Here is a 27841-nt window from a genome sequence, read left to right as displayed (position 1 = left end):
CTATTGGATTTCTAGCATTAAAAATATATCAGAGCAATTTTTTAAAAATCCAGATCAAATATACAATGATTATCAATGATTATGCAAAGACAAATTTCCAGGAAAAATATTGTCGCAATGAAGGGAAATCTCAGTTGCTTACTAGAGTAGAAAAGTCAATCTCTACTCCTGAGTAAGGGTAGAGGTCAACTATCACTTGGTGTTGCCAACAGAATCATAGCTGGTGGAATTCTATGTTTGATGTGGACTATGCCTAAGGGAATGAGCCTTTGTACCAAAGGACACTAGCCCCCGTGCTAATCCTGGAGACAGAAATAAAATCGACAAGACTTGATAACAACCCAACAATGTGCTATTGCCTGTAGCCCATAATATCCAAAAATCACTGATATTTCTAAGTTACATCTTAAGGAAAGTAAGCCGAAAACCTATTGCTAAAGATGAATAACTAGGGATTTCAAAGGATTAACTCCTACTTTTAAAAATATTCATTTTCTGGCTGGGTATGGTGCTTAGACCTGGAATCCTAGCACTTTGTGAGGCTGAGGCGGGAGGACTGCTTGAGCTCAGGAGTTTGAAACATGTCTGGGCAATATAATGAGACCACATCTCTTTTTAAAAAAATCTATTTTATGGATAGAAAATCATGAGGACCGTGAGGAAATTATTTAGTGAATATCATGGCTACCAGATAGGAGATAAAGTGCCTCATTTTAATACAAGCAAAGCCACGTCAATTGCCTTAGATCAACAGGTTAATGAGAGACATTAAAGAAATTATCTACATAAACCAAACAGAGACAAGCAACAAGCAAACCAAAAACTGTAAAAAGAATCAGAAAACTTTATCTGAAGTGAGCAAACCCCATATTGGACACTTACCACAGTAGAGCAGTTTTTCATCTGATTTATCCTTACAATGGGGAATGCCATCACAGGTGAGCTGGTAGTCAACGCACTCACCATTTCCACATTCAAATTCTGAATAAATGTTGCAGGAGGAATTTTTAGCTGAAAAAAAAAAGTTAATGCTTTTATGCAATGGCAAATATTTTTTGAAACCGTTAACAATTATTTTTTTATTTTAATTATAAACTAAAATTTATCAAAATGTAAAATTAAAGAGCAATGGTTTATAACATTTCTTTACAAAAAAATAAGATCCTAAAAATAATTTTTTAAAAGGAGCCAGTTAAATAAGCTCTGTACATACTGAAAGTATTTGTTTATTTTCTTACTGTAATCTATTACATATTTTTAATATACTAATACTAATTTTTCAATGTGATAATATTTTTCAGTTCATAGAGTACTCATTTCTGAATGTGTGATATGAATCATCTCAGTCAAACGAATAGTCCCTACTTTTTCATACCTTCTGGTCTTCCTCTCTAACTATCTTCAGTAGCAAGTTATATTGTTTGAAAACATTAGAATTATTAAAATCATTCTCATCAGTCACTTGTCCAGTCCACGTGTGGGAGGTCCCAAGGAGCAGGCCCTTTCTTGCTACCATACATGACCAGCACCTACTCCGTGAAATGCACAGAATCGGTGAGATGAAGTGCCGGAGGACAATGGACAAGTGGAAAACGTGTGCACCTGATGCTATGGACTCCAACTGACCACAGTCAGACAGTCTCATTTCTAAATCTCAGAATTTTTATTAGAAATTAAGTTCTAGGTAATTTGTCCTAATTTGTAAGAGAAGAGTTTCAAAGTACAGAAAGGTCTTTTCCACAGGTCAGTTTCATCCTCATAATGGCAGTTATGTGATCTGTAATTTGAAGGGTCTCTATTGAGGACAATGGACTTATTTTTATTCTTCACTAATTTGGGGGGTGTGCTGTCTGCTTGCAAGTATATAACTCACCCCATTGCTTGCTGAACAATTGTACCTTTAAATCCAGTTGTATTGATTATGTTGGAGATAAGTAGAATTCATTCATCTCTGCTAATGAAAGAATATGGCTTAATTTTATACTTCAGTATCAATTTGTGAGATTTATTTCAGGAATATTCAATTAAAGAGCCACTAATACTATTTGAAGTTTCCAAGGTTTTATTTCTTTATTATTCCTAGAATTTAATTAATATAGCAGATGATCTATTTATCTAAGGCTTCTTTTTTAATTAGGTCAACTTTTATTTTAGATTCATGGGGTACATGTGCAGGTTTGTTGCATGGGTTTACTGCATGATACTGAGCTTTAAGATATGATTGATCCTGTCACCCAGGTACTGAGCATAGTACCAATAGTTTTTTAACCCCTACCTCCTTCTGTCCCCACTCTAATAGACTCAATGTCCATTGTTGCCATCTTTATGTCCATGAGTACTGAATGTTTAGCTCCCAGTTATAAATTAGAACATGTGGTATTTGGTTTTCTGTTCCTGAGTCATATTTCACTTCATATTTAACTCTTGCAATGATAACAACATTTTCCAAAGGTTTTATTTATTTATTTATTTTTTTATCTCGGTGTAGTCTAAGCTTCGTTGATCAGCCATTAGCTAAAGCAGAATGCCATTTTAGACAAGGTAGCAAAGAATTTAAAACTGAAAATATTATTAAATTTTAAAAAATTAAAAGGGTACTAATATTGCTAAGTACAATCATCTTCGTATAGAACAAAATTCAGCCACTTATTGAAACTCTATTGACATTCCTGACTTATTTTGCCTATTTTAAGTATATCTTATTTACTGTCTCTTTTCCAATGCAAAAGTACTTGTTATGATGGAAAAGGCCATATTTAATCTTTTATAATCTTAATGCCTTTGGGGAAAAAGACAAAAACTATCCAAAGATAAAATCATTTTTTGCATTATGCAAAAACAAACGGTATATGAATATAATTCTTCCTCAGGTATGCTCATTTGATGAAATAGTATTGCTTTCTGCTTCTTTCTGGAAACATCGTGGGACAGCTGCCCTTATTCTCCTGTACAGCAATTACTTCATCTAATTATATTTACTATATCTATTTCTGTTATAGATTACAATAAGATTAACAATGTTGTGTGCAAGGGAACTGTCTAATCTTCTTGTCAACAGTTATGACAACAAATGGTTTTCCCTCTTTTGCCCTCAGGTAGGGGTTAGAACATGGTCTCTCACCCCTTTAATGCTGCCATTAACATTCATAAACCGCTCTTGGTAAAATCACTCAGAGGAGGACACAGATATGCCAGAAACATTCTCATGTCCTAAAGATGAATTTGACAAGGAGAAGCCAAGAGTTACTTTCTAATGTCTCTGCTGAACTACAGGGTTTCAATATGAATGCACAATGGATGTCGTCTGCCTCTATAACAGATTGTCAGCTCTGAGGAATCCAATATCACTCTACAGTTCTATATGAATACAATCGTGCTTGTTTAAAATGAGAGTTTTCTTCCTGATTCATTTCCTCTCCTCAATAGAGAGAAGCTTAGTAGGGACAGTAGTATTGAATGTATTATGCAGCAAGGCCAGACCTCTACCATACAGAAATAAGCTTTGCAGTTTTGACTAAAGGCATGGCTTCACTACTAGCCTGCAGTGACCTGTGAAAGAAACATGAGTGATTCTAATGCATGGCTAACACTCCAGGCTTACAGATGGCATCAGATCCAGACCATTACGGCTGAAACCACAAAGGCAAACTGAAAGTGTTTAGGCAATTGCCTGAGCAATTCAGAAAAGTGTTAAGTGACAAAGAAATACGGGAATTTGTGGCCCTAAATATGGAAATTGGCCATCTGCATTTAAAATTTTGACCAATTGCATCATTCTCTCATTTGCTTTGGCACAGTCTTAAGTACAACAACTTTTACTTTTTTTTTTTTTTTTTTTTTTTTTTTTGCTAAGAGGTGCCCTTTTGGGTTGTCATTTCAATCTGCACAGTGAGAAAATATGTCTCTGTTACTTTGTATATGGTGTAATAGTTTTCAAGATAAATAAAATTATGCCCCAGCACTTGCATTAAAGAGAATGTAAGAGAGAATATTCTTCCAGTGAAAAGAGAATTTAAAAAAAGACTGAAGATGGAGATGAAAAATACTGATTTTAGAATGTAGACATATCCAACTCTGTTAATTTTCTGAATGAAAAGATATGAGATGAGGATATATTAATAGATGAGGAGAGAAAAAATTATATATCAAATTTGACACATCCTGAGAGTGAGTTAACTAATTTCTAACAAAATACTTCTCCCCTACCTTATACACAAATTGTCTGAATGTTAAAAGGAAATTAGCCTTTTAAAATTTTGCCTGCTAATTTTCCATGGCAATATTGAAACACTTGAACCCTGATTTATTTTGAAAACAGTTTTGGAAACTTAGCTGTTAATAAGTGCATATTGTAATGGTACTAATTAAAGATTATAATGCCTTTGGGAGGTATAAACATCATGCAAGGCTGCAATGTTACATTCTTAATTAACAGTTTGGAAATGATTACAAATAAGCTGCATGAGCCATTCTCTCTCATTTACATACTGTGATGGACTGTGAGTGGTTTCACTGCAAGGCTACTGATATACTGCCTTTATACTAGTTTATTCCGACTTCAATTACTTTTGCTATTGATTGAATTCACAAAGTCACAACTGGAAGTTTTCAGATGATCATTATGTGCAAACACTTCTCTAGCTAGTCCCAACACTTTCTAGTGTACAACTAGAAAATTTACTCCAGGAGGGTAAAACATTTGTTACCATTTTGGTTATCATTATCTAGCACATGGTGCTGTAACTAAGCAGAACAGTGAACTCAGTTTTCTTTAGAACGCAGAGATAACTTGACTGAGCTTCTAATATTGGAAGAGAGTACAACTTCATGAATATACTAATACAATTTCAGTTATGTGTGTGGAATTTGGAACAGATAGATACGTCATGTTATATTTCAATTCTCTTTACTTACTCACACATCTGTTGTCCTCTAGCAATATTCGGTCCCCTCTGCAGGAACAATTCACTCTCCCATTGGGAGTCAAAAGGCACAGGTCATGGCAACCTCCATTTACTAATGCACATGGAGAAAGTTCGCCTACAATAAAAAGGCTTCATTGGTAACATTTTATATTGAATTCCTAATCTATGTTACATATATATTAATAGTAAACTATTAGACTGCCTCAATCTCTCAATAATATATCATTAAAAAGGAACATTCAGGACTTTTGAAAATTTAAGCATTCCTAAGGCTAAGTGCATTGGAAAATATGTAATACTAATCAAATCTTCCTAACACATTTGATACCATGGCATCAAAGGAACTAGTCCTGCTAGAAACCACATTGATACTGCAAACTGCAATTTTGTAAGCACTGCATTGATTAAAGAACTGTTAAGCCCAGATGCAAAGTTTATCTATCAAGTATAATTTTCATGGAAACAACTTGATGTGAAAGTTCAAAGATATGAAAAGTGACAGTGAAATAAGATTTTTAGAACAAATAACTAAAAATGAAGTGTTCATTTTTAGTTTCCACCAAATATGGTGGAAAATTATGCAATATAGAATTGACTTGAATATTTCAGATAATTTCAAGATATTGAACAGCACTATTCCTAAGAACTATAAGAAAACAAAATCCACAGTCCTAGTAACAAAAAATAAGAAAACATTTTTTAAAAGAAAAAGCAAAATCCAACTGTTACTAGAAAACAGATACAGTTTTAGAGATCAGAAGCTATACAATTAGAATACACATTTGCTTTCTATTATAACTTACAGCTATTGGTGTCATTGGCAACAGCTATGATTCCCATTGGCTGATGTGGAATATCAGAACGAAGGATTTTTGTATCTCCTCCTGTGTACTTGTTGGACCGCAGGATAGCTCTTCTTCCCCAGTCTGACCAGAATATATAATTGTCATAAACAGCCAAACTGAGGAAAGTCCCTGGCCCGGATTTGACTATCACCTGAAATAAAATAAAATATCATATTTTTTATGATTAATATGTAGCTATTTACACGTCCACACCCACTTTTGCTTCAAAAAATGAAAGATTAAGATTAGTTGGATTTAATTAATAGAAATCATCAGATAAAAATAACATTTTACTAAGTGAATTATGACAACATGCTTTATATTTTATTTAAAATGTGGTAGTCATTATTAGTGATTGTGATGTGTTTACATATTATTTCAAGTATACTTTTATTTAATAATCCAATTTGTATAACAAGTGTATTACTTGGTATTATAAACAAAAATCAACAGGCCAAGAATATTAGACGAAGAATATCAACATTTATTAATCTTTAGTAAAAAATCACCAGACACATACCAGATAGTCATTAAGTTCTCAGAACTACATATGGAATATAAAGAAACGTAAGATCTAGATTCTTTCTTCAGGAAGTTTACAGCATGAGTAAATAAACTAGTTGTACACGTCTGAGAATAAATGTTTAGAAGTAAAGATCCTCCTTTCACTCACATAAAAGGGACTAGATTTATCTTTTGATCTAAAATAACTACACAAAAGCAAAATATAGAAAACAAGGCTTTTCAACACATCAGGAAATGGAAGGTAGTGATTCCTGAGTAATAGGAAATACTGGGTACATCCTATGGCATCCACCATTTTCCAGAGAGAGATTACAGGTGGCAGCACACACAGAACAGAAACAGAGGCCAGAGAATTCTCTGAATAAAAGTTATGGGAAGTGAAAGTTATGGGAAAGTTATGGGTTGCTATACCTCACGGGGCAAGAGGGTCAAGAGAACAGGGTTCAGCAGAGAGAACTGTAGGTATCTGAAAAGAGTCCTCCTGGAGCATTCAGTCAAGTACTGGCAAGTGCATGCACATGTGTGCTAGCCATCTCCTCCAGGCTGGTAAAAGCACCACTGGAAAGGATTAGAGAGGAGTCCCCAAGTTCACATGGGTCCAGAAATCATGTCTGTTAACACCAACCAGATGTAAAAACCTTCTAATTCATGAGACTCTGAGTAGAGTACTCGGTAGGGTCTGTCTTAGCAGTGGGGAATTATTACCCTAGACTAAATAAACTTTGTTCTCATCTTCTCTAACAAATCGTAAAAGCTAAACCAGAGAAGAGCAAACTCTTTCCAACTAGCTTAACTGTCAATAATTTTTTTAAGAATATAAAAATGTATACCAGCAAACTACTATGCAAGGAAAATATGAAAAGGAAGAAAATCCTCAAATCAATGACTTCTGCTTTAACCTTAAGAAACTAGAAGAAAGTTTACTTAAAATCAAAGTAACAAAAATAAGAAACTAAAGAAGGGAAATTAAAAAAAAATAGAAAACAGAAAAACAATAGAGCAAAATCAGTAAAACCAAAAACTGGGTTTTTGATATTAATAAAATGGTTAATACATCATGATAAAATTAGGTTTGTCCCAAATACAACCTGATTCAATATTAAAAAATCAATCAGCGTAATTCGGCATAATGACTGACTAAAGAAGAAAACTCATATACATGTCTCAACACATGCAGAAAAATTATTTGATAAGATGTAGTTTTCTTCCTGACAAAAAATCAGAATAAAAAATATGAATAGAAATAAAACAAGAAACAAAACAGGAGTAATCACTCTCACTACTTCTTTTTAACATTATTCTGTAGTTTCTAACTAGTATAATAAGGCAAAAAAATAAAATAAAATAAAAAGAATCTACATAGGAAAAGAGAAGCCAAACTGTATTTATTTGCAGGTGACTAAATCCTCTACATAAAACATTTAACAGAATCTACAAAAAAAAAAAAAAAAACTGCTAGAATGAATAAATGAGTTTAGTAAAATGGCTAACACTAAAAGACTGGTCATACTAAGTGTTGGAAAGAATGTAAAAGAACTTGTAAGAATGTAAAACCATTCAACTAATTTGGGGGAAAAATCACGTTTTCTTAAATGGTTAAAAATACAGCTAGCACCGGGCACAGTGGCTGACACCTGTAATCCCAGCACTTTGGTAGTCCGAGGTGGGTGAATCACCTGAGATCAGGAGTTTGACACCAGCCTGGCCAACAAGATGAAACCCCATCTCTACTAAAAATACAAAAAATAGCTACATGTGGTGGCAGGTGCCTGTAATCCCAGCTACTCAGGTGGCTGAGCCAGGAGAATTGCTTGAACCCAGGAGGCAGAGGTTTCAGTGAGCCTACATCCTGCCATTGCACTCTAGCCTGGACAACAAGAGCAAAACTCCTGAAAGAAAGAAGGAAAGAAGGAAAGAAGGAGGGAGGGAGGTAAGGAAGGAAGGAAAGAGGGAAGGAAGGCCGGCCAGCCACTCAAGTGTCCATGACAGGTAAATGTGTAAGCAAATTGCTTATAGTCTATGTGAAAAAGATTGTCTCCTTTGACCAGACTCCAGTCAGGTTCCCATGAGCTCCTTTTTAGCTAGGCTCTGTCCTTGGGCATTGCCAAGAACCCAATTCTAGCAAAATATTTTTTAAGTCAACTTAGGTAGAATTTCCCCATCCTTGATATCTGATTACGCTCCATATCTATCCAAATTCCTCATTCCCCAACATCCCCTAGGTGACGTCTGATTACCCTGGCTTGCCTCTGATAAGAATCCTGTTTGATCCTTTTAGCTAGAATCCACAATTTTCCATGAGGCTTTTTTCTTAGTAATTTTCCATCCACTGATTCCTTACTTTGCTCCTAGGCTGCAAACCTCCTCTTTTACTTTTTGTATTTGTAATTTAGCCCAATACCTCAATATCCCTCCACTACTGCAAAACCCCATTGCAGTTAATTCCTATACATATCAAAATGATCTTGAATAAAATCCCCTTGCCATTTTATCAAGAGTGAATAACTTTTTATTTAACATGTACAATGGGATACTACTGAACAAACAAGAAAAATGAGATGTACTATTGATGCGTATAACAATGTGGACAATTTTCAAAATAATTTTGTTGAAAAAAAAGAAGCCATATTAAAAAATATACACTATATGGCATCATTCGCTTAAACTTCTGGAAAATGTGGAGTAATCTATAGTGACAAAAAAGATATAGTGCTTACTGTGGATAGAGTGGGAACAGCATAAAAAGAATGAGATCATGTCCTTTGCGGGAACATGATGTAGCTGGAGGACATTGTCCTTAGCAAAGTAATGCAGACACAGAAAACCAAATACCACATGTTCTCACTTATAGGTGGGAGCAAATGATGAGAACATATGGACACACAGAAAGGAACAACAGCACCGGGTGGAGGGTGGGGGGAGAGAGAGGAACAGAAAAACTAACTATTGGGTACTAGGCTTAGTACACGGGTGATGAAGTAATCTGTACAACAAACCCCCGGGACATGAGTTTACCTATAGAAAACACCTGCACATGTACCCCTGAACATAAAACAAAAGTTAAAAAAAATAGTAGAGACGGGGCAGGATAGAAAGAGAAATTAAAAAGGGAAATGAAGGACTGGGCACAGTGGCTTACGCCTGTAATCCTAACACTTGGGAGACTGAGGCAGGAGGATCACTTCAACCCAGAAGTTCGTGGTCAGCCCTGGCAACATAGTGAGACCATGTCTCTACAAAACGTAAAAAGTAAAAACTAAATTAGGCAGGTCTGGTGGTATGACCTCGTAGTCCCCGCCTCTTGGGAGACTGAGGTGAGAAGATTGCTGAGTCTGGGAGGTTGAGGCTGCAGTAAGCCCTGGCTGCCTCCACTGCATTCCAGCCTGGGCAACAGAACAAGAGCCCATCTAAACAAAAAAAATGGAAATGAAGAAACTTGGAGAAGCTAAGCATATGCTCATTATCCTCATTGTGAAGATAGATTCAAGGGGGCGGAGGGGATTGTGTATAAAAACTTAATATAAATAAAAATAATAAAAAATAAAAATAATAATAATAATAAAAAACAATATAAATATGTGCAGTTTCCTATGTCAATTATAGCTAAAATTATTTTTTAAGGCCAGAAATTTTTCTAAAGTAGTTTCAGAAGTAATACTAAGTACATGTGACTGGAACTAGGTTTGGAAGAATAAGCTATATCAGAAAATAAGCTGTATTTATTGTCAAGTCATTTTATTTAATTTTTGCTTCTAAACCTAAACTATAGATGCCCTAGCTAAATAGTTCCTCTCAACTCTTTAGGAAATCAGTGAATGAATAGGGCTATAGTGTAAATCTAGGCACATCCCTGTTAGTTGAATGAAGAGTTCAAATGCCTAAAAGAGAAAACCTAGTAGAAGTTCACTCCTATAATAGAAATTCATGATGTAATTTCAGAAATAGAGAAGGAAGAAGAGGAGGAGGAGAAAGAAGGAAAGAAGAGGAAGGAAAAGAAGGAGGAAGAAGGAGAGGAAAGAATAAGGAGAAGAATAATGAGGAGGAAAAGGAGAAGGAAGAAGGAGGAGGAGGAGGAGGAAGAAAAGGAGAAGGAGGAGGAAGAAGAAGAGAAGGAGGAGGAGGTAGAGGAATGGAGGAGGAGGAGATCTATAAGCTTTAAAGAAGCCAAAGAAATCTACAATATTTGCCTCCAAGGCAACAAATACTTACAGGAACAATTTTAAAGGCATTGATAAAGTTTGTTTTATTTTGTTTAGTTTCAATTGGAACAAATCTGTGCCTTCCTATTATGTAATATAGGAAGCAATTCCTTCCTGTTATGGAGAAATTACATGGGTGGAGGCACTGTGGCATACTTAGAATGAAGAAATAGGCCTCCTGTGTTATCAAATCCCAAGCCAAGAGAGTGTGGTAATCAGTATCCACTTTAGAACTATAGACTTTTGGGATTTTTGCTTGCAGAGTTGTTCTAATTTTTTTGTATTTAAAAATCAAATTAAATAACCTAAATATAAATATTTTGTTGAAATAAAGATATCAATTTGATTCTTTGGCCTCAGTATTAATGTTTCAGCCAGAACTCACCAGGTTACATTTTCCTGTAATCAGGGAAAAAGAAAGAAAAGAAAGAAAGAAAGAAAGAAAGAAGAAAGAAAGAAAGAAAGAAACTTTTACAGGAATGATTACTGCAAAGGAATGGTAATCAAGAAATAAATACTTAGCAAAAAAAAAAAAACACAAATTAATGCATATAATGATTCTAGCCAATAAGAGAAGTAATTATACAAGGTATTTAGTAACTAGTTACTTCATTTAATTCTTAAGATAATTTAGTGAGGCAAAGATTATTAAAAATTTTATTCAGATATGAAGATAGAGGTTTGGAGAGATTTTGCAACTTGCCAAAAGTTATACACCTCATTAATGTAGGATCTGGAATTTTATATAAGGTTTAACTTCAAATTATAACAGCAAATGTACCAAGCTTACATGCCAGTTACTAATAAAAGTGTTTTACTAATAAACTGTGAGGAAGACGTAATCTTCTTTACATGTATGAGAAAGTTTAGGAGCATAGAAATTAGGTAACCTGGTCAAAGTGGCAAAGTTGCACCCAGTGTTCACATTGTTAGCCATCTTATATGGTCTTCAAATCCCGACCCCCTCCTTTTGCCACACATCACCTTCTTAGAAATTAACATACTCTAACATTAAAACATTTGGCGACTACTGAAATTGACACAGTTTGGAGAAAATAGATAATTTAAGGAATATGGTAATTAAAAGGATGCCTATCTCTCTCCCTCACCCTATATTGAACTGTAAATTGCCAGGCACGTGGCTCATGCTTGTAATCCCAGCATTTTGGGAGGCCAAGGCGGCCAGATAACCTGAGGTCAGAAGGTTGTGACCAGCCTGGCGAACACGGTGAAACCTTGTCTCTACCAATAATACAAAAAATTAGCCAGGCGTGGTAGTACATGGCTGTAGTCCCACCTATTCAGGACACTGAGGCAGGAGAATCGCCTGAACCTGGGAGGTGGAGGGTGCAGTGAGCCGAGATCATGCCTCTGCACTCCAGCCTGGGTGACAGAGCAAGACTCTGTCTCAAAAAAAACAAGAACAAGAACAAAAACCCTGTAAATTATTGTGAGGTAATTAACAATATTATCTTTCTGATTTCCCAAAACCCTGCCACATTCATTCTAAATTAACTGCTAATTACCCTCTTATACAAGCAATTACTTCTGTTTTTTTCTGAATATATAAGTAATTTCTGTTTAATAAAGCAATATTTATCAAACTTTAATGTGCATATAAATCACTTTGAGATGCTGTTAAGATTCAGACTTGGGTTCACTAGGTCAGGTACTGACCCTGAGATTCAGCATTTCTCACAGGCTTCCAGGTGCCGATGCTGTGGATTCCAGGACCACTTTGGGTAGTTCAGAATTTTAAAATAGAGAAAAGTGGAAAATAAACAAAAGAATAATCTTACTGCACAGATATATAGTTATTCACCATTTTGGATTAGACATTTATATTTATTTCCTTTTTTACCTTACAAATTGGTTTCAGATGTATGCTTTTGTATTCAATGAAAAGTCAGTTGATGGGAATTCTGCTACCAGCCAAAATGGTGTAAGCCCACTACAGCCTATCTGTCCAACTCATTACAGCTTTCTTATTGTATCACTGTTGTAGAAACGAGAAAAGAAAAGCAGTAATGGAAAGAGTTGAATAGCAGCGCATAGAAGGACAGGAGCAAAGTAAAATACCATTTTTACTGTCACTGTTTATTTTTTGTTTTCCCTACTTTGCATTTGGGGCTGCTCAGTAAATGAAATAGCTGTCAACATACTAGGTTTACCCTTCCTGCGTACTCTCAAAAGGTATAGTTTCAATGTCCCTTATAGTCCCCATTAGTTTCCAAATCATACAGAGATCATGGGGATCTGGCAGCTGCCTTGCGTTAGCTCTGCAATCCAGGCATACAGCAGGGCCTAGCCTCGGCTGTAGTGTTGTGAGTTTTGAGGCCTTTGCATTGCACCTGCTCAAATGGCTACCCTCTGACCTGCGGCACTCATGACTTAAAAATCTGGAGAAAACCGCAACCCCATAAGAGTATTTTGGCATTGAATTGGGGGCTTTCTTCATCTGTTGTCTTCCCTAAGCACTTCACTTCATTACCCAGTGCTGGACAGATGGTTTGTCTAACTTCGTTGTCTTTTCCTCCTAGGAGAAAGAGCTCAATATGGAAAGTGACAGGCATAGAGCATTACAAAGTTCCCTGAGTTGTGAGGAAAATAAAATTTTAACTTAAGATCGCAAATATCCCCAAACTTCAACCTTTTTAAAGAGGAAAGGAAAATGTCTACCTTGATCTGTAATATATTAGAACACCCCATTTTATAACATGAAAAGAGAGTTCTTTCTTAAGTTCTCCTGGGCTGAGAAAAATTTTATCAGTGTAAGTACAGGACACACTACTGTATAACAGTGTGGGCTTACACATCACCGCCAGTCCTCTAAACACACACATGCAAACAAAACACACACTGGAGTCTTGGAAAACTAATGTTAAAATTTACCCTATTGGAAATCTGAAAAGACAGCTAATACCTAGTAAGTATACAGATTAAATATAATATTTCTCTTTTGGATTTATTTAGAGATAACATGTCATTTTCTAGTCAGCATTTCATGAATATAAAAAGTAACCTGTAATAATATTATGGACTGAGTATTTGTGTCCCCTTCCCACAAAGTCTGGTGTCAAAGCCCCAGTATGATGATAATTGGAGGCTGGGCCTTTGGAGGTAATTAGGCTTAGACAAAGTCATGTGGGTGGGACCCCAATGACGTCATTAATATCCTTATAAGTAGAGGAAGAGAGATGAAAGCCCTTTCTCTCTGTCATGTGAGACCACGGCAAGAAAGCAGCTATCTGAAAGCCAGGAAGGTGCACAGCCATCACTAGCCCCTCATCATGCTGACACCTTGAATTCACACTTCCCAGCCCCCGAAATTGTGAGAAATAAATCTCTGTTGTTTAAGCCACCCAGACTATGGCATTTTATTATAGCAGCCTGAGCTAAGACAAACATTTCTTCCACTAATAACAGCCATACTTTGAGATTTATAGCTGCTTTAAATTTTAGTAAATATATATTTTTAAAATCAGTATGAAGGACAGATTGCTTGCTATGAGAGTGTAAAAATAATAATTGCTCTGGTATGCCATCTAAGATTGTCCTTTGAAATGGAAGGGCAAATAAGCAAAGAGGAGGGGGACCAGGAAGAAAGGACTTTGACAGAGGGAATATTTGGTGTAATATCCAACAGCAATGGGGAGCATAAATGCCAGGAAACCAAACAAGGGCTAACTGTGACTGTCCCTCAGACATCTGGGAAGAAGATAGGCCTGATGAGAAAGGCACAAAGGGCTAACATTTACCACATTCCTTTCTACAGGCTATGGTTGTGATTCTGAGTTTTATTCTGAAAGCAATGGTCAGCTGTTAACATTTTTACAGGTTAATGTCATTATTGGTTTGTAGTTTTAAAGATTATTCTGCCTCTGCTGTATAGACTAGCTTAGATAAGAACAAAAAGAGTTTCAGGGATACCAGGCAAGAGCCACAGCATCCATTCAAAGTATAATACTTCTGATATTTTGAATTAGAGAGAAAAGTGAAGGAGAATCCAATTAACAGAACAGTATTTACAAATGAAAGACTCCCTAAATCACGTTTTACCAGAATTCATGAGTTTTCATTTATCTTTTCATCCTTTTTAATTACCAGTAAGAGCTAACATTTCATGAATGCTTTTAATGCACAGGATATACATGTATTACATGTGTAATACATAATTTAATCTTCACAATAACCCCTATGGTAGATACTATTTTAAGCCACATTTTACTGGTAATGACTGAAGCTTGAAGAAGTTAGTTCAAGGTCACAGATTTACTAAATAATCTGAGACTATGTAAGACTCACATACCAAGATTTGAATTAATTTTGACTTGGTTTTTAGGGACTAGAGAAATGCTTTTTTTATTATTTATTAGCAGATGTATATGTGCTATTTTAATAATTAAATTGATGTTCCTTCAAGTTAGGGAAGACAGTCATTTTGATTTCCCCATTATCGTGTTTTAAACTAATGAAATAGACCCTCACGAAACATTTTTTAATCACTAAGAATAAAAATTTTGATGTGACATAAATAAAAACAGTTGTTATGGATAATCATATGAAAAATGAAACTTTTTCCACGTTGTCATCAAAAGCCATTAAAACAACTTTTTATTAATTTTAACACTAAGACTAGTAGTTTAGTTTTTGACTTCTGCTGACACAGTGAAAGGAGGAAAAAAATATTAAATTTAGTCTATAATTATGCAAGTTGGTTTTGTAGGGTACAATATGTTTCACTAAGAACTGAGCTAACTCCTGCCATCTCATTTCTCATTAAATTGTATATGGAACAGAAAGTGAAATCCATTAAATTACGTTTCAGTTTTCATGTTAAAACACTTCTATTAAAAGTTCATGAATACATCACCTTGTATGCCTAGTCAGAGTCTTTGTGTATAGTGCAGAAGACTTATCATCACAAATTGCCCTCTACCATGCTGTATGGTAATGCACCATTATGGCATAGTTTTGAGGCACTTTTAGCTTGAGCCTAGAAATGGTTCATTTTCAAAACAGTAATTCATGTTGATTCACAAAATGCATTTCTTTACACAGCCACTTAATCTCAAGTGTGTCCACATAGGTAGACGTATCTATGTCCATTGTCATATAGACTTGAAATTTATGCATAAGGAATTAATAGTCACTATTCACATGCCCTTTGCATGTTGGAACTTCACTGGTGCCTTGTTGGTGAAAGCACTCAAACCAGTCAAATATAAACCTGAATATAAAAATATTTAATTTTATAAGCCAGACAACATATTTCCAACACACAGATGCTAAATGTCAAATCAAACAATTAAAAAAACAGGAACTGGGAGGCTTCCCAAACTCCCCAGCTGATTGTCTCATTGACAAGATTATAAATGATCATTATGAGAAATGAAAACTTGGTCCCTGCCATGGCTGGGTAGAATAGAATGTTATAGATTGCAAAGAAATGTAATAAATTGGTAATGTAGTAAAGTGGTAACTTAGTAAATTGGTAACTTAAAACTGAAAAATTAAAGTAAAATATTTAATATAAAATAGATGATTATATTTAACTTAACTGAGGGAGCTTGTAGAACAAATACAAGATGCCTAAATGATATTAGTGTCTACCCAAATTCATAAAGGACATTAAAAGCATTGATCTAAAATATTCCTCTATTGTGTCTACTGTGCTCTTAAAAAATAAAACACACACACAATAAAGTCTCTTAACATTGAATCTTCTATTTCTTCTAATAATCTCTTATTATTAGGAGAAACTCTTCTAACAGTAAAATCGACCCTCTAGATAACTACCTTCAAATAGAAAACATGATTGTCTGATTTCTATTACTCTGAGCTTCTCAGTAGACCCCCAAGTCTTCAGGGAGATTGTTATCAGTTAAGCCTGAAGCAAGAAACAGCTGGTGTGCTCAAATTACTGTATTTGAGGAGGGCTTAATCAAAAGACTCTTAACAAGGATTTGGGGAGAGTATAGGGATGCCTTAAGTGATGATAGAGGACCCTGGAGCTGTACCATCCTTAGGCCTGAAAGGACAATGAGCTAGAGAGGTTTTCAGAACCCTGGAGAAGAGAGTCCGATTGAGAAGAGCCACCAGCTTTCTTTAAAGAGGCAGATCCTTCAGAGAGGAATATTGAAGAATGAATTCCTTTTGTTTTACACACACTCTTTCTAATCTCTCTATTTATCCAACACAACCAGAAGCCAGAGGGCAAGGGAGCCAGCTTCCATATGGACAAGCCTCTTGGAGGAAGAGACAGGTGGAGGAGGATGCAGAAAAGATTTGGAAGCTGTGCCAGAGAGTAGTAGTGGAAAGAACTCTATTTTGAGACTCTATTTTTCTTTTCTCTTTGGATAACTCTTTCTGATTCTTGGGACCCGGTCTCCTAATCTGTAAAATAAGATAGTAAAAGAGCAATAGCTCAGTGCTACTCCCTTTCTAAGAAAAGAGAAAAAAGGTAAAATATTGTCTGAAGTCACTCAGAGGACTCATGAGAAAAAATACAAACTGTGAGATTACCGAGGTGTTATAGCCACTGTTAAATAGAATCTGGGCAAGTTTTATATTTTTATTTTCTTGCCTTTATTTATGACTATAATTATTAAGTTATAGCTCATCAACAATTCTGAATTAACTACATTTAAGCAGTTTGTGATTCATAAGCTGATTTGTATCAATAGAGTATTTTATTTTAAAAAATGAATCTATATTTTTAGTGAGTTTCGTCTACTTTGAATTCCTTTCAGACACATTCAGTTTGAGATTCAATTCAACAGTGTTTTTCTCCGGGAATCCTCTTTTAACTACCCAAGGTAAAATGGCTTCTTTTTCCTCTCCACATCCAGAACAGTTTTCATACACATTCTTTAGAACACTAATCAGAGGATATAAGAGCTTTTATTTTATCCATCTCTCTGGCAAGATTGAAATACTTGAAACCAGAAATTGTATCTTTTTATTTTTGTAATCCAAGTGCTTAAAATATACTTAACTTTCAATAATTATTTACTGATAGAATAGTGAATAAATGAGTAATTTAAAAAACTTTTCTTCTGCTGTATGAGTTTATTTCTTCTGCTACTGCTGCTTCTTTTAAAGTGTGTGTGTGTGTGTGTGTGTGTATGAACTACTAGCTAAGCTTTGTACTTTATTTCCATATGTACACAAAATAAAATCATTTCTTTGTGAAATGGTATTACCAAGATTTGTGTTTTACTGAAGAACTATAGACATAATCTTCCCAGGATCAAACTCATACCTTTGATAAATGTTTCAGAGATTTTACTCTCCGGATCTCACTGTCTAAATACAACTCTCCTGTTTTTTTAATATTTTAGTAGAAAAAGTGAAGAGCTACTCAAAGGAGGGTATATTAAATCAAAACGGCATATGTCCTCACCATTCTGAAATGCCAGTCTTAATTTTTCAAACTGAGACTCACAGAAGCTCAGGAAAAAAACAAATATTACTTTAGATGCTACATTACAAGAAGTTAAAAACTGTCCTGTACTTATATGTACGCATGAATATGTATCTTTCAATGTGTTTGTATGCATGTATGAATAACAAGGAAAGATGAATTTATTTCGACATTCCATACATTTGAAAAAAATACAGCCTAGGACTATTAGCTAGAGTCAGAAGGTTTGGATTCATATGTAGCAATACCTTTTACTAGTATATAGTAGTAATTGTATTTGTCATAAGAGTCTGGAAAATGTTAAATAATATACACAAAACATTTAGCATGTAACATAGTAAATAATTGTTAGCTACAATTATTAATATTTTTCATGAATGTGGTAGGAGTTAAATAAGTTGGTTTGGACCTGGTAAATAAGATTTAAAATCTTAAATACTCTTTGAATCTTATTTGTATTTTTTAAAGTGTTGCAAACTAAAGAATCAACTTAAAAATTAACTTTGGGAATGGATTTTCATTTGTAAATTTAATGCTTTTTAAACTTCTGACTTTATCACATCATCAAATCTATGCTTAGAGGTAAAACTAATGTCTGCTTTGGTCAAATATTTGAGTTCCATTTTATTTTTTCCTGGCATGTCAACTGAAAAGTTCTACTAAGAACAAAGGTTATTATGCCTATTTAGTAACATTGAAGTAAAATGAAAAAGCAGTTTTCTCTAAGCAACTCATATGACATGAACATTGGCCTGAAGTTTCTATTCACCTAAAACTGCAGCTGCTACAAGTAGATGAAGGTACAGTGATCATCTACAAGATTTTCAATTCTGGAAATCAAATAATTGTGTTTGCTTGCTGTATATATGAGGAGAGGGAGGGTGTCTCCAATGGGTTTCAGGACATACTACCCCAAATTATGGCATCTCGTCATTTGAGAAAACAGCAGAAGCAGGAAGGCAACTCTGGCCTTCTCTCTCTTCTCCCCTGAAACAAGCCACAAATGAATTATCTGGCCTTTTTCTGAAGTAGGTCGTAAGACTCTCATCTGCCCTTGGATGAAAGGACACCCTAATCTGCCCTATGCTTGGAGGAAAGGCCCCCCTAATGTGCCCTATATATAGAGGAAAGGAATGCCACACAGTGACATGGAGAAGAATCTGGATAACAGGCCTTAAGTTCCCCCCAACAGTTTAGTTTATTGCTATTAGATCATAACCCACATTATCTTCCCATCATATTTCTTCACATCATATTTCTTCCTATCGTATTTCTTCACAACTACCCACTTTGTCACCAAACTTAGCACAAAAACGCACAGATTTCACTGTTTCTTAGGTTTATTTCTGAAGACTCCAATGTCACTTAAAAGTTATATGAAATAAACTTTTATGCTGTTCTTTTGTTAATGTGTCTTTTGTTATTAGGGTCTCAGCTATGAACTTAACAATGGGCGAGGAAAGACTTACCTTCTCCCTACATCCGTTTGAAACATAAACTGTTCTGAACATTGTCATGATTGCCAGCCAAAACAAACAAATTAAAAACCATATTTTTTTCCAATGTCACTTTGAGAAAGTGACAAAGCTCTGTGTGACTGGAGGTTATATCCAAAACGTTTACTTAACTATAGAATTAAATTACATACACGTCCATAGGCCACCTTTGGATCACTTTAATAAACATGGAAATATTTATCAAATGTTTATGTAATGGTGAGAAAGTAAGCTATGTATTTGAATTATCATTAAATATATGGTGATATAATCCTAAGATACTTCTTTATGTATCAAATTGAAAAGCAAATATTTAAAAAATAAAAAGTAAAAACTACTACAGGTTCTGACTATGTGACTTTCTGAATTTTCATATAGACATCTTCTTAACTATGCATCTAGTTTTCTTTCAATACAATTTATTACAGTTTATTGAATAAGACATTTCGAAAATGCTGTTTATTTTTAGAACTGCAAAAAGTTTTGGATTATCATTAAGTCTGCTTACGCATAATCCTTAAAATTAAATATATGCTTTAGAAACTTGTCTCAATTTAAAATTCATCTTCCTTATTACAATGCTATCAATGAAGCAGAAATTTAAAACAAAAATTTAACAGAAATATAAAAGTTTTTAGAAAATGAGTGAAAATGGCATCTTTCCTATACGTAGATTTGAGTGTCTGCATGTCTAATCTTTTCCAAGGGCCTCTAAAATTATTGAAATGCTCACTAGAGAGCCCTATATGGCCTGACCCCTGTTACCTCTCTGGAGCTAATACCTACTGTGCTCCTCCATGCTCTTCTGTTCCCTCTGTGCTAGTCACAAATGAATCAGTATTATGCCTCAAATGCTTCAAGCACATATAAAGTCTTTGTATTGGCTATTCTCTATGCCTGTGAGTCTCCTCCCCAAAATATTCACACACCAATTAGCTCACTTCTTTTGGATTTTGCTCAAATATCCCTTTTTCTATGAAGGAGTCATATCCTGAGTTCCCTACTGCAACTTGCCTCTCTTTACTATACCACACTCAATGTCTTTATTCGGCTTTCCTTTGTACTTGCTACATTTATGGCTTATTATCTGTAGTGCCATGAACATAATCTTCTTGGGAGTAGGGATCTCTATCTGTGCAGTTCATTGACGAAGGCTAAGCTCCAAAGAATATCACCTGATACATATTAGGCACTCAACAAATACTTGTTGAGTGAAAGAATAAAGTGGTTAGACATCAGAAAAATGCAAGTGAAAACCACAGTGAAATACCACCTCACGCCTGTTAGGATGGCTTTAATGTAAAAGACAGATAATAACAAGTATTAGCAAGGATGTGAAAAAATAAATTGTCCTATAGTGCTGGCGGGAACAGAGAACGACACAGCCACTTTACAGAGCAGTCTCACAATGCCCCAAATAGGTAAACACAGTATCTGTATGGCCCAACAAATCTGAGTTCACCCAAGTAAAATGAAAATATGTGTCCACACTAAAATTTTTACAGAAAGGATCATAGCAGCACCATTTATAGTAGTCAAAAAGTAGAAATAACTCAAATGTCCATCTAACGATGAAAGAATAAATAAAAAGTGGTATGTTCATAGAATATTATTCATGATTAAAAGTAAATGAAGTACTAATGCATGTTACAATATAAATGAACCATGAAAACGTTATGCTAAGTGAAAGAAGCTAATCAGAAAGGACCACATATTATATAATTTAATTTATAGGTATTTCCAGAATAGGCAAATCTATAACAAAGTAGATACATTGTTGCTTAGGGCTGAAGGAGTGAGAGCTTGAGGACTGGCAGCTAAGTGGAGAAGGGCTTCTTTTTGGTGTGATAAAAATGTTTTAGGATGGGCTCAGAGCTTCACACCTGAAATCCCAGCACTTTGCGAGGCCAAGGGTGAGAGGATCACTTGAGCCCAAGAGTTTGAGAACAGTCTGGCAACATGGTAACAGCCTCTACAAAAAATACACAAAAATAGCTAAGTGTGGTGTCACGTGCCTGTAGTTCCAGTTACCCAGGAGGTTGAGGTGGGAGGATGGCTTGACCTGGGAGGCAGAGGTTGCAGTGATTCGTAATGGCACCGCTGCACTGCAGCCTGGGTAACAGAGCCAGACCCCATCTCCAAAAGAAAAAAAGAAAAAGAAAAAAAAAAAGTTTAAAGCACAATCTGTGCTCTCAAAGAAATTAGGAAATATAAATATAGACTACAATATCAATAACATTTTATGATTTTTAATAATAGTACAGAAAAACAGGTAATAGTCTTGCAAAAAAGTCTAATTGGTTCATAGATCTAAGTGCCATACTATGTAATACAAGGACATTGAACATGTTAAACAATGTCATAGTACACAGTATGCAAATCCAGTCTTCAAAATTCTGCAAGATAAATGAACAGGTTTTTTTTAACAACAGAAAATTGCAAAGCCTCCTAAATAAATAAGAAATAAGGAAAACTAGATGTAACATATTTAAAATATATATCAATTATTTGTAATGTATGGACTTTACGTGGATCCCAATTCAGAGACACAGATGACAGGATCATATATGTAGAATATACTAAAAGATCTACAAAAAGTTACTAGAACTAAGACATGACCAGAGTAAATTCAGAGAATACAAAAAACAATTGTATGTCTGTATACTAGGAAGGAAAAATTAGAAATTAAAATTAAATCAACTGCAAACTGTAATAGCAATACAAACATATTAAGTACTCTGTGCATAAATAAGTCCAATATCATCCTGGAATGTCTTGTGGAGCCAGAAAGTAAAAACTTGTTGAAAAATTGATGGGGCGTGTCAAGAGGACAAGGGAGGACACTTGGAGGACCTCTTAATGGCCATATGGGAGACATTGGAGAAACAAATAAAAATAGTTTTAGATTATAATCTATGGAATAAATAAAATATATTTCCATGATTCCACACTGATATAAATAATTGAATAAATAAATCAATAGCTAAACCAGAGAAAGTTCTTCCTTAGAGAAGATTTCTGAGTAATAAATATAGAATAAATTAATTGAAATAGAAAATTATCACTTGGCAAGATTCAAATTAAATCATTGTTTCAGGCAAGAAACATGAAAAAAAGCTAAAATTAGTGGGCAAAATACAATGAGGATTAAAAAATTTACATAGTTTCAAAAACTTCCTATAAGAATATTAATTAATTTCATAGGAAATAAATACTAACTTTACAATGGAACAAAATGTCATTTTAACCAAGTGATCAAAGTTAACATTACTGAGAAGGACAAATGTCACTATTATAGTCTCCCTCCCAACATTTATAATCAGAATTTAATCACATGGCAATAGCAAATAAACCCAAACTGAGGGACATGCTAAAAAACAGCAGGCCAACACTACTCACATTAATCAAGTTAGAGAAGAGAAAGGAAGGCTGGAGTAATATTTAATATTCACTTTCAACAAGAAAATCTGGTCACCAAATATAATGTGTAACCCAGGATTGGAGCCTGGTTTAGACTAGAGTTTATTAATACAATTGTAGAAATTTGAAAAAGATCTATAGATTAATTAATAATGTATCAATGTCAGTTTTTATAACTGTGTTATGGGGATCTAAAATGTTAACATTTGGGGAAGCTTGGACAAGGTTGCATAGGAACTCTCTGTACTATTTTGTAACTTTTTGTAAGCCTAACATTATTTTTAATTAAATCATTAAAAATAAAACAATTTCATAATAATAAATATAAAATACATTTACCAAAATATGTACAAGACCCCTACACTGAAAACTAACAAACATTGATGTCAGAATTAAAGAAGACCTAAATAAGTTATTATATGCTTACTATATTTAACAATCATAAAACTCATTACAATTAAGATATAAATTCTACCCTGGCCTATCCATAATACAGTAAAATACCATTCAAAATTTCAGCAGAAGTTTTTGTTGAAGTTCTCAAACTAATTCTAAAATGTATAGGAAAATGAAAAGAAACCAAAATAGCTCACACATTATTGTGGAAAGGCAATTACATGAGTAAAAGCTTCTTCTCAATAAATGAAGTTGGAACAACTACATATATATACGTTTGTGATTGTGTACATACAGAAAGAAAGAGAAATGGGGTTCAGGGAAATGTACTGGGGCTCAGAAAACAATAACCAAAATGAAGACCTCAGAAGCAGCCTCAGAACAAAGTTTTCCCCTGAATTTCTGCTGGCCCCTCATTCTCCCCAGAGGCAAGCCACAAAAAATATAACTCCTCTTCCCCAAAGCAAGTCATAGAAACTAAAACTCATTTTCCTCACAACCAGCTATAAAAACCGGAATGATTACTTTTCCCATATTTTTGTCTAGGAGCTGGCCATGAAATTTTCTATCCTACCCTTGTCCTATAGTAGGTCATAAGTCCCTCATTTCATGGAGATTCTGCCTCATACCTAGGAGGAAGGAATCTGACACAGAGAATCCCAAAAGAATCTGACCACGCAGGCCTGGATAGATTTTCTCACCTCAGTCCACTAGCATTAGGTCATACTTTTTTTGTCCAATCATATTTCTATATGGCTGTCCATTCTTCATTGAACATAAACATAAAAATGAATCATTTCTCTTATGTCTTTGGGTATTCATTCTGAGGGTTCCCATGTCACATAAAGCTTTGATGAAACAAATTGTTATGCTCTTCTCGTTAGCCTATCTTTTGTTATAGAAGTGTCAGCTGTGAGTCTTAGGATAAAGAGGAAAGGTATCATGCCCTTTTAGCCCCATAAAAGGAAAGAAAGAATGAGATGGTTTCAATGATGAATTGTCTCAAATAATTAATATAAATTCATATAAGTAAAGAAAAAATAACACCTACATAAACTTCCTCAATAAAATAGAAGAGGAAATACTTTGCAATCCATTTATAAAACTAGGGTAACCCTAATACCTAAATTTAACAGACATTACAAGAAAAGAAATAATATATCAATATATCGTATGGCTATCAATGTAAATACTTTAAATAAAGTATTAGTAATTTTATTGTAACCTTATATAAACAATGATACATGATTATTAAGTATGGTTTATCTCAGGAATGCTTTAGTATTAAAAAAACAATTAATATAATTTACTACATAAACAAAATAAACCAGAAAAACATGTGATCCTTGCAACACATGCAGAAAAAGCATTTGACACACTGTTGATAGGAATGTAAATTAGTTCAGCCATTGTGGAAGACAGTGTGGCAATTCTTCAAGGATCTAGAAACAGAAATACCATTTGATCCAGCAATCTTATTATTGGGCATATATAAAAAGGATTATAAATCATTCTATTATAAAGACATATGCACACAAATGTTTACTGTGGCACTGTTCACAATAGCAAAGACTTGGAATCAACTCAAACGCCCATAAATTATAGACTGGATAAAGAAAATGTATCACATATCTACCATGGAATACTACGCAGCCATAAAAAAGGATAAGTTCATGTCCTTTGCAGGGACATGGATAAAGCTGGAAACCATCATTCACAGCAAACTGACACAAGAACAGAAAACCAAACACCACATGTTCTCACTCATAAGTGAGTGTTAAACAATGAAAACACATGGACACAGGGAGGGGAACATCACACACTGGGGCCTGTTGAGGAGTGGGGGGCTAGAGAAGAGATAGCAGGGGGTCAGGGGATAGGTGAGGGAGAGCATTAAGAAAAATATAGACGACAGGGTGCTGGATGCAGCAAACCACAGTGGAAAGTGTATACCTAAACGACAGGGTGATGGATGCAGCAAACCACAGTGGAAAGTGTATACCTAAACAACAGGGTGATGGATGCAGCAAACCACAGTGGAAAGTGTATACCTATGTAACAAACCTGTACATTCTGTACATGTACCCCAGAACTTAAAGTATAATTTAAAAGAAGAAAAAGAAAAATATTTTTAAAAAAGAAAAAGTATTTGACAAAATTTAACCCTGACTCATGATAAAAAGACACAGCAAATTAGAAATGAAAGGAAATTTCCTCAGACTGATAAAGAATATCAATAAACAATCTATAAGCTAACACAATACCTAGTGGTGGTGGTGATTATAAGACTCCATATATTTTCAAAGTGACTTTTAAAAGTGTAGTGACTTTATCTTATATAAATTAAGACTCAAAATGATGTTTAAAAGAAAACTGCAGATATTTTGACTGAATTTTGATACATTAAGGAACCATTATTTTAAAATATAATAATGGTTTTGCAATAGTTGTAACTGATAAAAACAATTTCTTTTTGGTTACAACATGTTTAGTGTAACTAACATGCACCATCATACACTAACATGTTCACAGATACAATGTCTTACTGTCTGAGATTTGCTTCACAATTATCTAAAGACTAGACGTTGGTGGGTCTGTTTGGCAAACAAAATGTACCATAAGTTGAGAAGTGTTAAAGCTGGGTGATTGGCACATTAGATTAATAATTATTTGTTTTATATTTTTAATTTTTTGGAGATATTGTCTTGCTCTGCCACTAAGGCTGAAGTGCAGTGGAGTGATCTTGGCTTACTGCAACCTCTGTCTCCTGGGATCAAGTGATTCTTCTGCTTTAGCCTCCTGAGTAGCTGGAATTAAAGGCATGCACCACCATGCCTAGTTTGTATTTTTAGTAGAGATTGGATTTCACCATGTTGACCAGGCGATTCCTCAAGGACCTACAAATAGAAATTCCATTTGACCCAGAGATCCCATTACTGGGTATATATCCAAAGGATTATAAATTGCTCTATCATAAAGACACATGCACACGTATGTTCATTGTGGCACCATTTACAATAGTACAGACCTGAAACCAACCCAAATGCTCAGTGATGATAGGCTGGACAAAGAAAATGTGGCACATATACACCATGGAATACTATGCAGCCATAAAAACTATGAATTCCTGTCCTTTGTAGGGACATGGATGAATCTGGAAACCATCATTCTCAGCAAACTGACATTAGGAACAGAAAATCAAACACCGCATGTTCTCACTCATAGGCAGGTGTTGAACAATGAGAACACATGGGCACTGGGAGAGAAGCAACACACACTGGGGTCAGTTGATGGGGGTTAGGGGAGGGACAGTGGGTGTGGAGAGGTTGGGGAGGGATAACATGGGGAGAAATGCCGGATATAGGTGACGGGGGGATGGAGGCAGCAAACCACATTGCCATGTATGTATGTACCTATTCAACAATCCTGCATGATCTGCACATGTACCCCAGAACCTAAAGTAAAATAAATAAATAAACAAATAATAAAAGACACACACACAAAAAAAAAAAAAATTAAGAAGGACATTTAAAAATTTCTTGAAACAAATGAAAATATGAAAAGAACATGTCAACACCTACGGGATACAGCAAAGGCATTGTTAAGAGGCAAGGCTATAGAAATAAATGTCTTTATCATAAAGTAGAAAGATTTCAAATTAACAAGCTAATAATGCACTCTAAGGAACTAGAAAAGCAAGAATAAACAAAACTCAACATTAGCAGAACGATAGAAATACTATAGATTAGAGCAGAAATAAATGAAATTGAAAATAAAAATAAAATCAAAAGGTCATAAAATGTAAACTTATTTAAAAAAAAAATAAACAAAATTGACAAACCATTATCTAGGATAACCAGGAATAAAAGAAAAAAGACCTAAATAAAATCATAATCAAAAAGGAAACATTACAATTGATACCACAGAAATACAAAAGATCAGTAGAATCTATCATGAACAACTATACGTCAATGAATTGGAACACCTAACAGAAAGGGATAAATTTCTAAACACATAAAATCTACCAACATTGAACCAAGAAGAAGTAGAAAATGTAAACATAGCAATTAGGAAAAACAAGATTATATCAGTCATAAATGGTCTACCATCAGAGAAAGGCCCAGGACTGGATGCTTTTGCAGTTGAATTCTACCAAACATTTGAAGAATTAACATAATTGTTTTCAAACTCTTTCAAAGAATTTAAATGGAAGGAATTCCTCCAATCTCATTCTATAATCTCAGTATTACTTTGATATCAAAACCCGATAAGGACACCACAAAAAAGGCAAACTATAGACCCATATCTCTGATGAATATTTATACAAAAATTCTCAACAAAATACTAGCAAACTGAATCTAGCAGCATGCTGAAAAGATCATTCACCATGATTAAGTTGGGTTAATTACAGAGATTCAAGGATGGTTCAACATATGCAAATCAATAAATGTGATACATTACATTACAGAACAAGAAACAGAAACCATAATATCATCTCAATAGACATAGAAAAAGCATGTGTCAAAATTCAAAATCTCTTCATTATAAAAGCTCTCGACAAATTAAGTAAAGAAGTAATGTATAAAGGTTATATACGACAAGTACAGAG

The 27841-nt window shown here is 34.5% G+C and overlaps 1 protein-coding gene across 1 annotated transcript in view; it reads right to left on the bottom strand.

Moving 5' to 3' along the window:
- The window catches only part of LRP1B (LDL receptor related protein 1B), a 1560879-nt gene that overhangs the window by 280304 nt on the left and 1252734 nt on the right, over positions 1 to 27841 (bottom strand). Inside the window, exons 45-47 of the mRNA XM_064382912.1 lie at positions 5729 to 5921; positions 4915 to 5040; positions 883 to 1011 (exon numbers count right to left, since the gene is read on the bottom strand). Of these exons, the coding sequence (XP_064238982.1) occupies positions 883 to 1011; positions 4915 to 5040; positions 5729 to 5921 (448 nt within the window). The remainder of the gene's footprint in view (positions 1 to 882; positions 1012 to 4914; positions 5041 to 5728; positions 5922 to 27841) is intronic.

The sequence above is a fragment of the Aotus nancymaae genome, unplaced genomic scaffold (assembly GCF_030222135.1).
Source record: "Aotus nancymaae isolate 86718 unplaced genomic scaffold, 86718_ANA_hifiasm-v0.15.2.pri h1tg000029l, whole genome shotgun sequence".
Taxonomy (NCBI): Eukaryota; Metazoa; Chordata; class Mammalia; order Primates; family Aotidae; genus Aotus; species Aotus nancymaae.
This window is presented reverse-complemented; position numbering and strand designations above follow the sequence as displayed.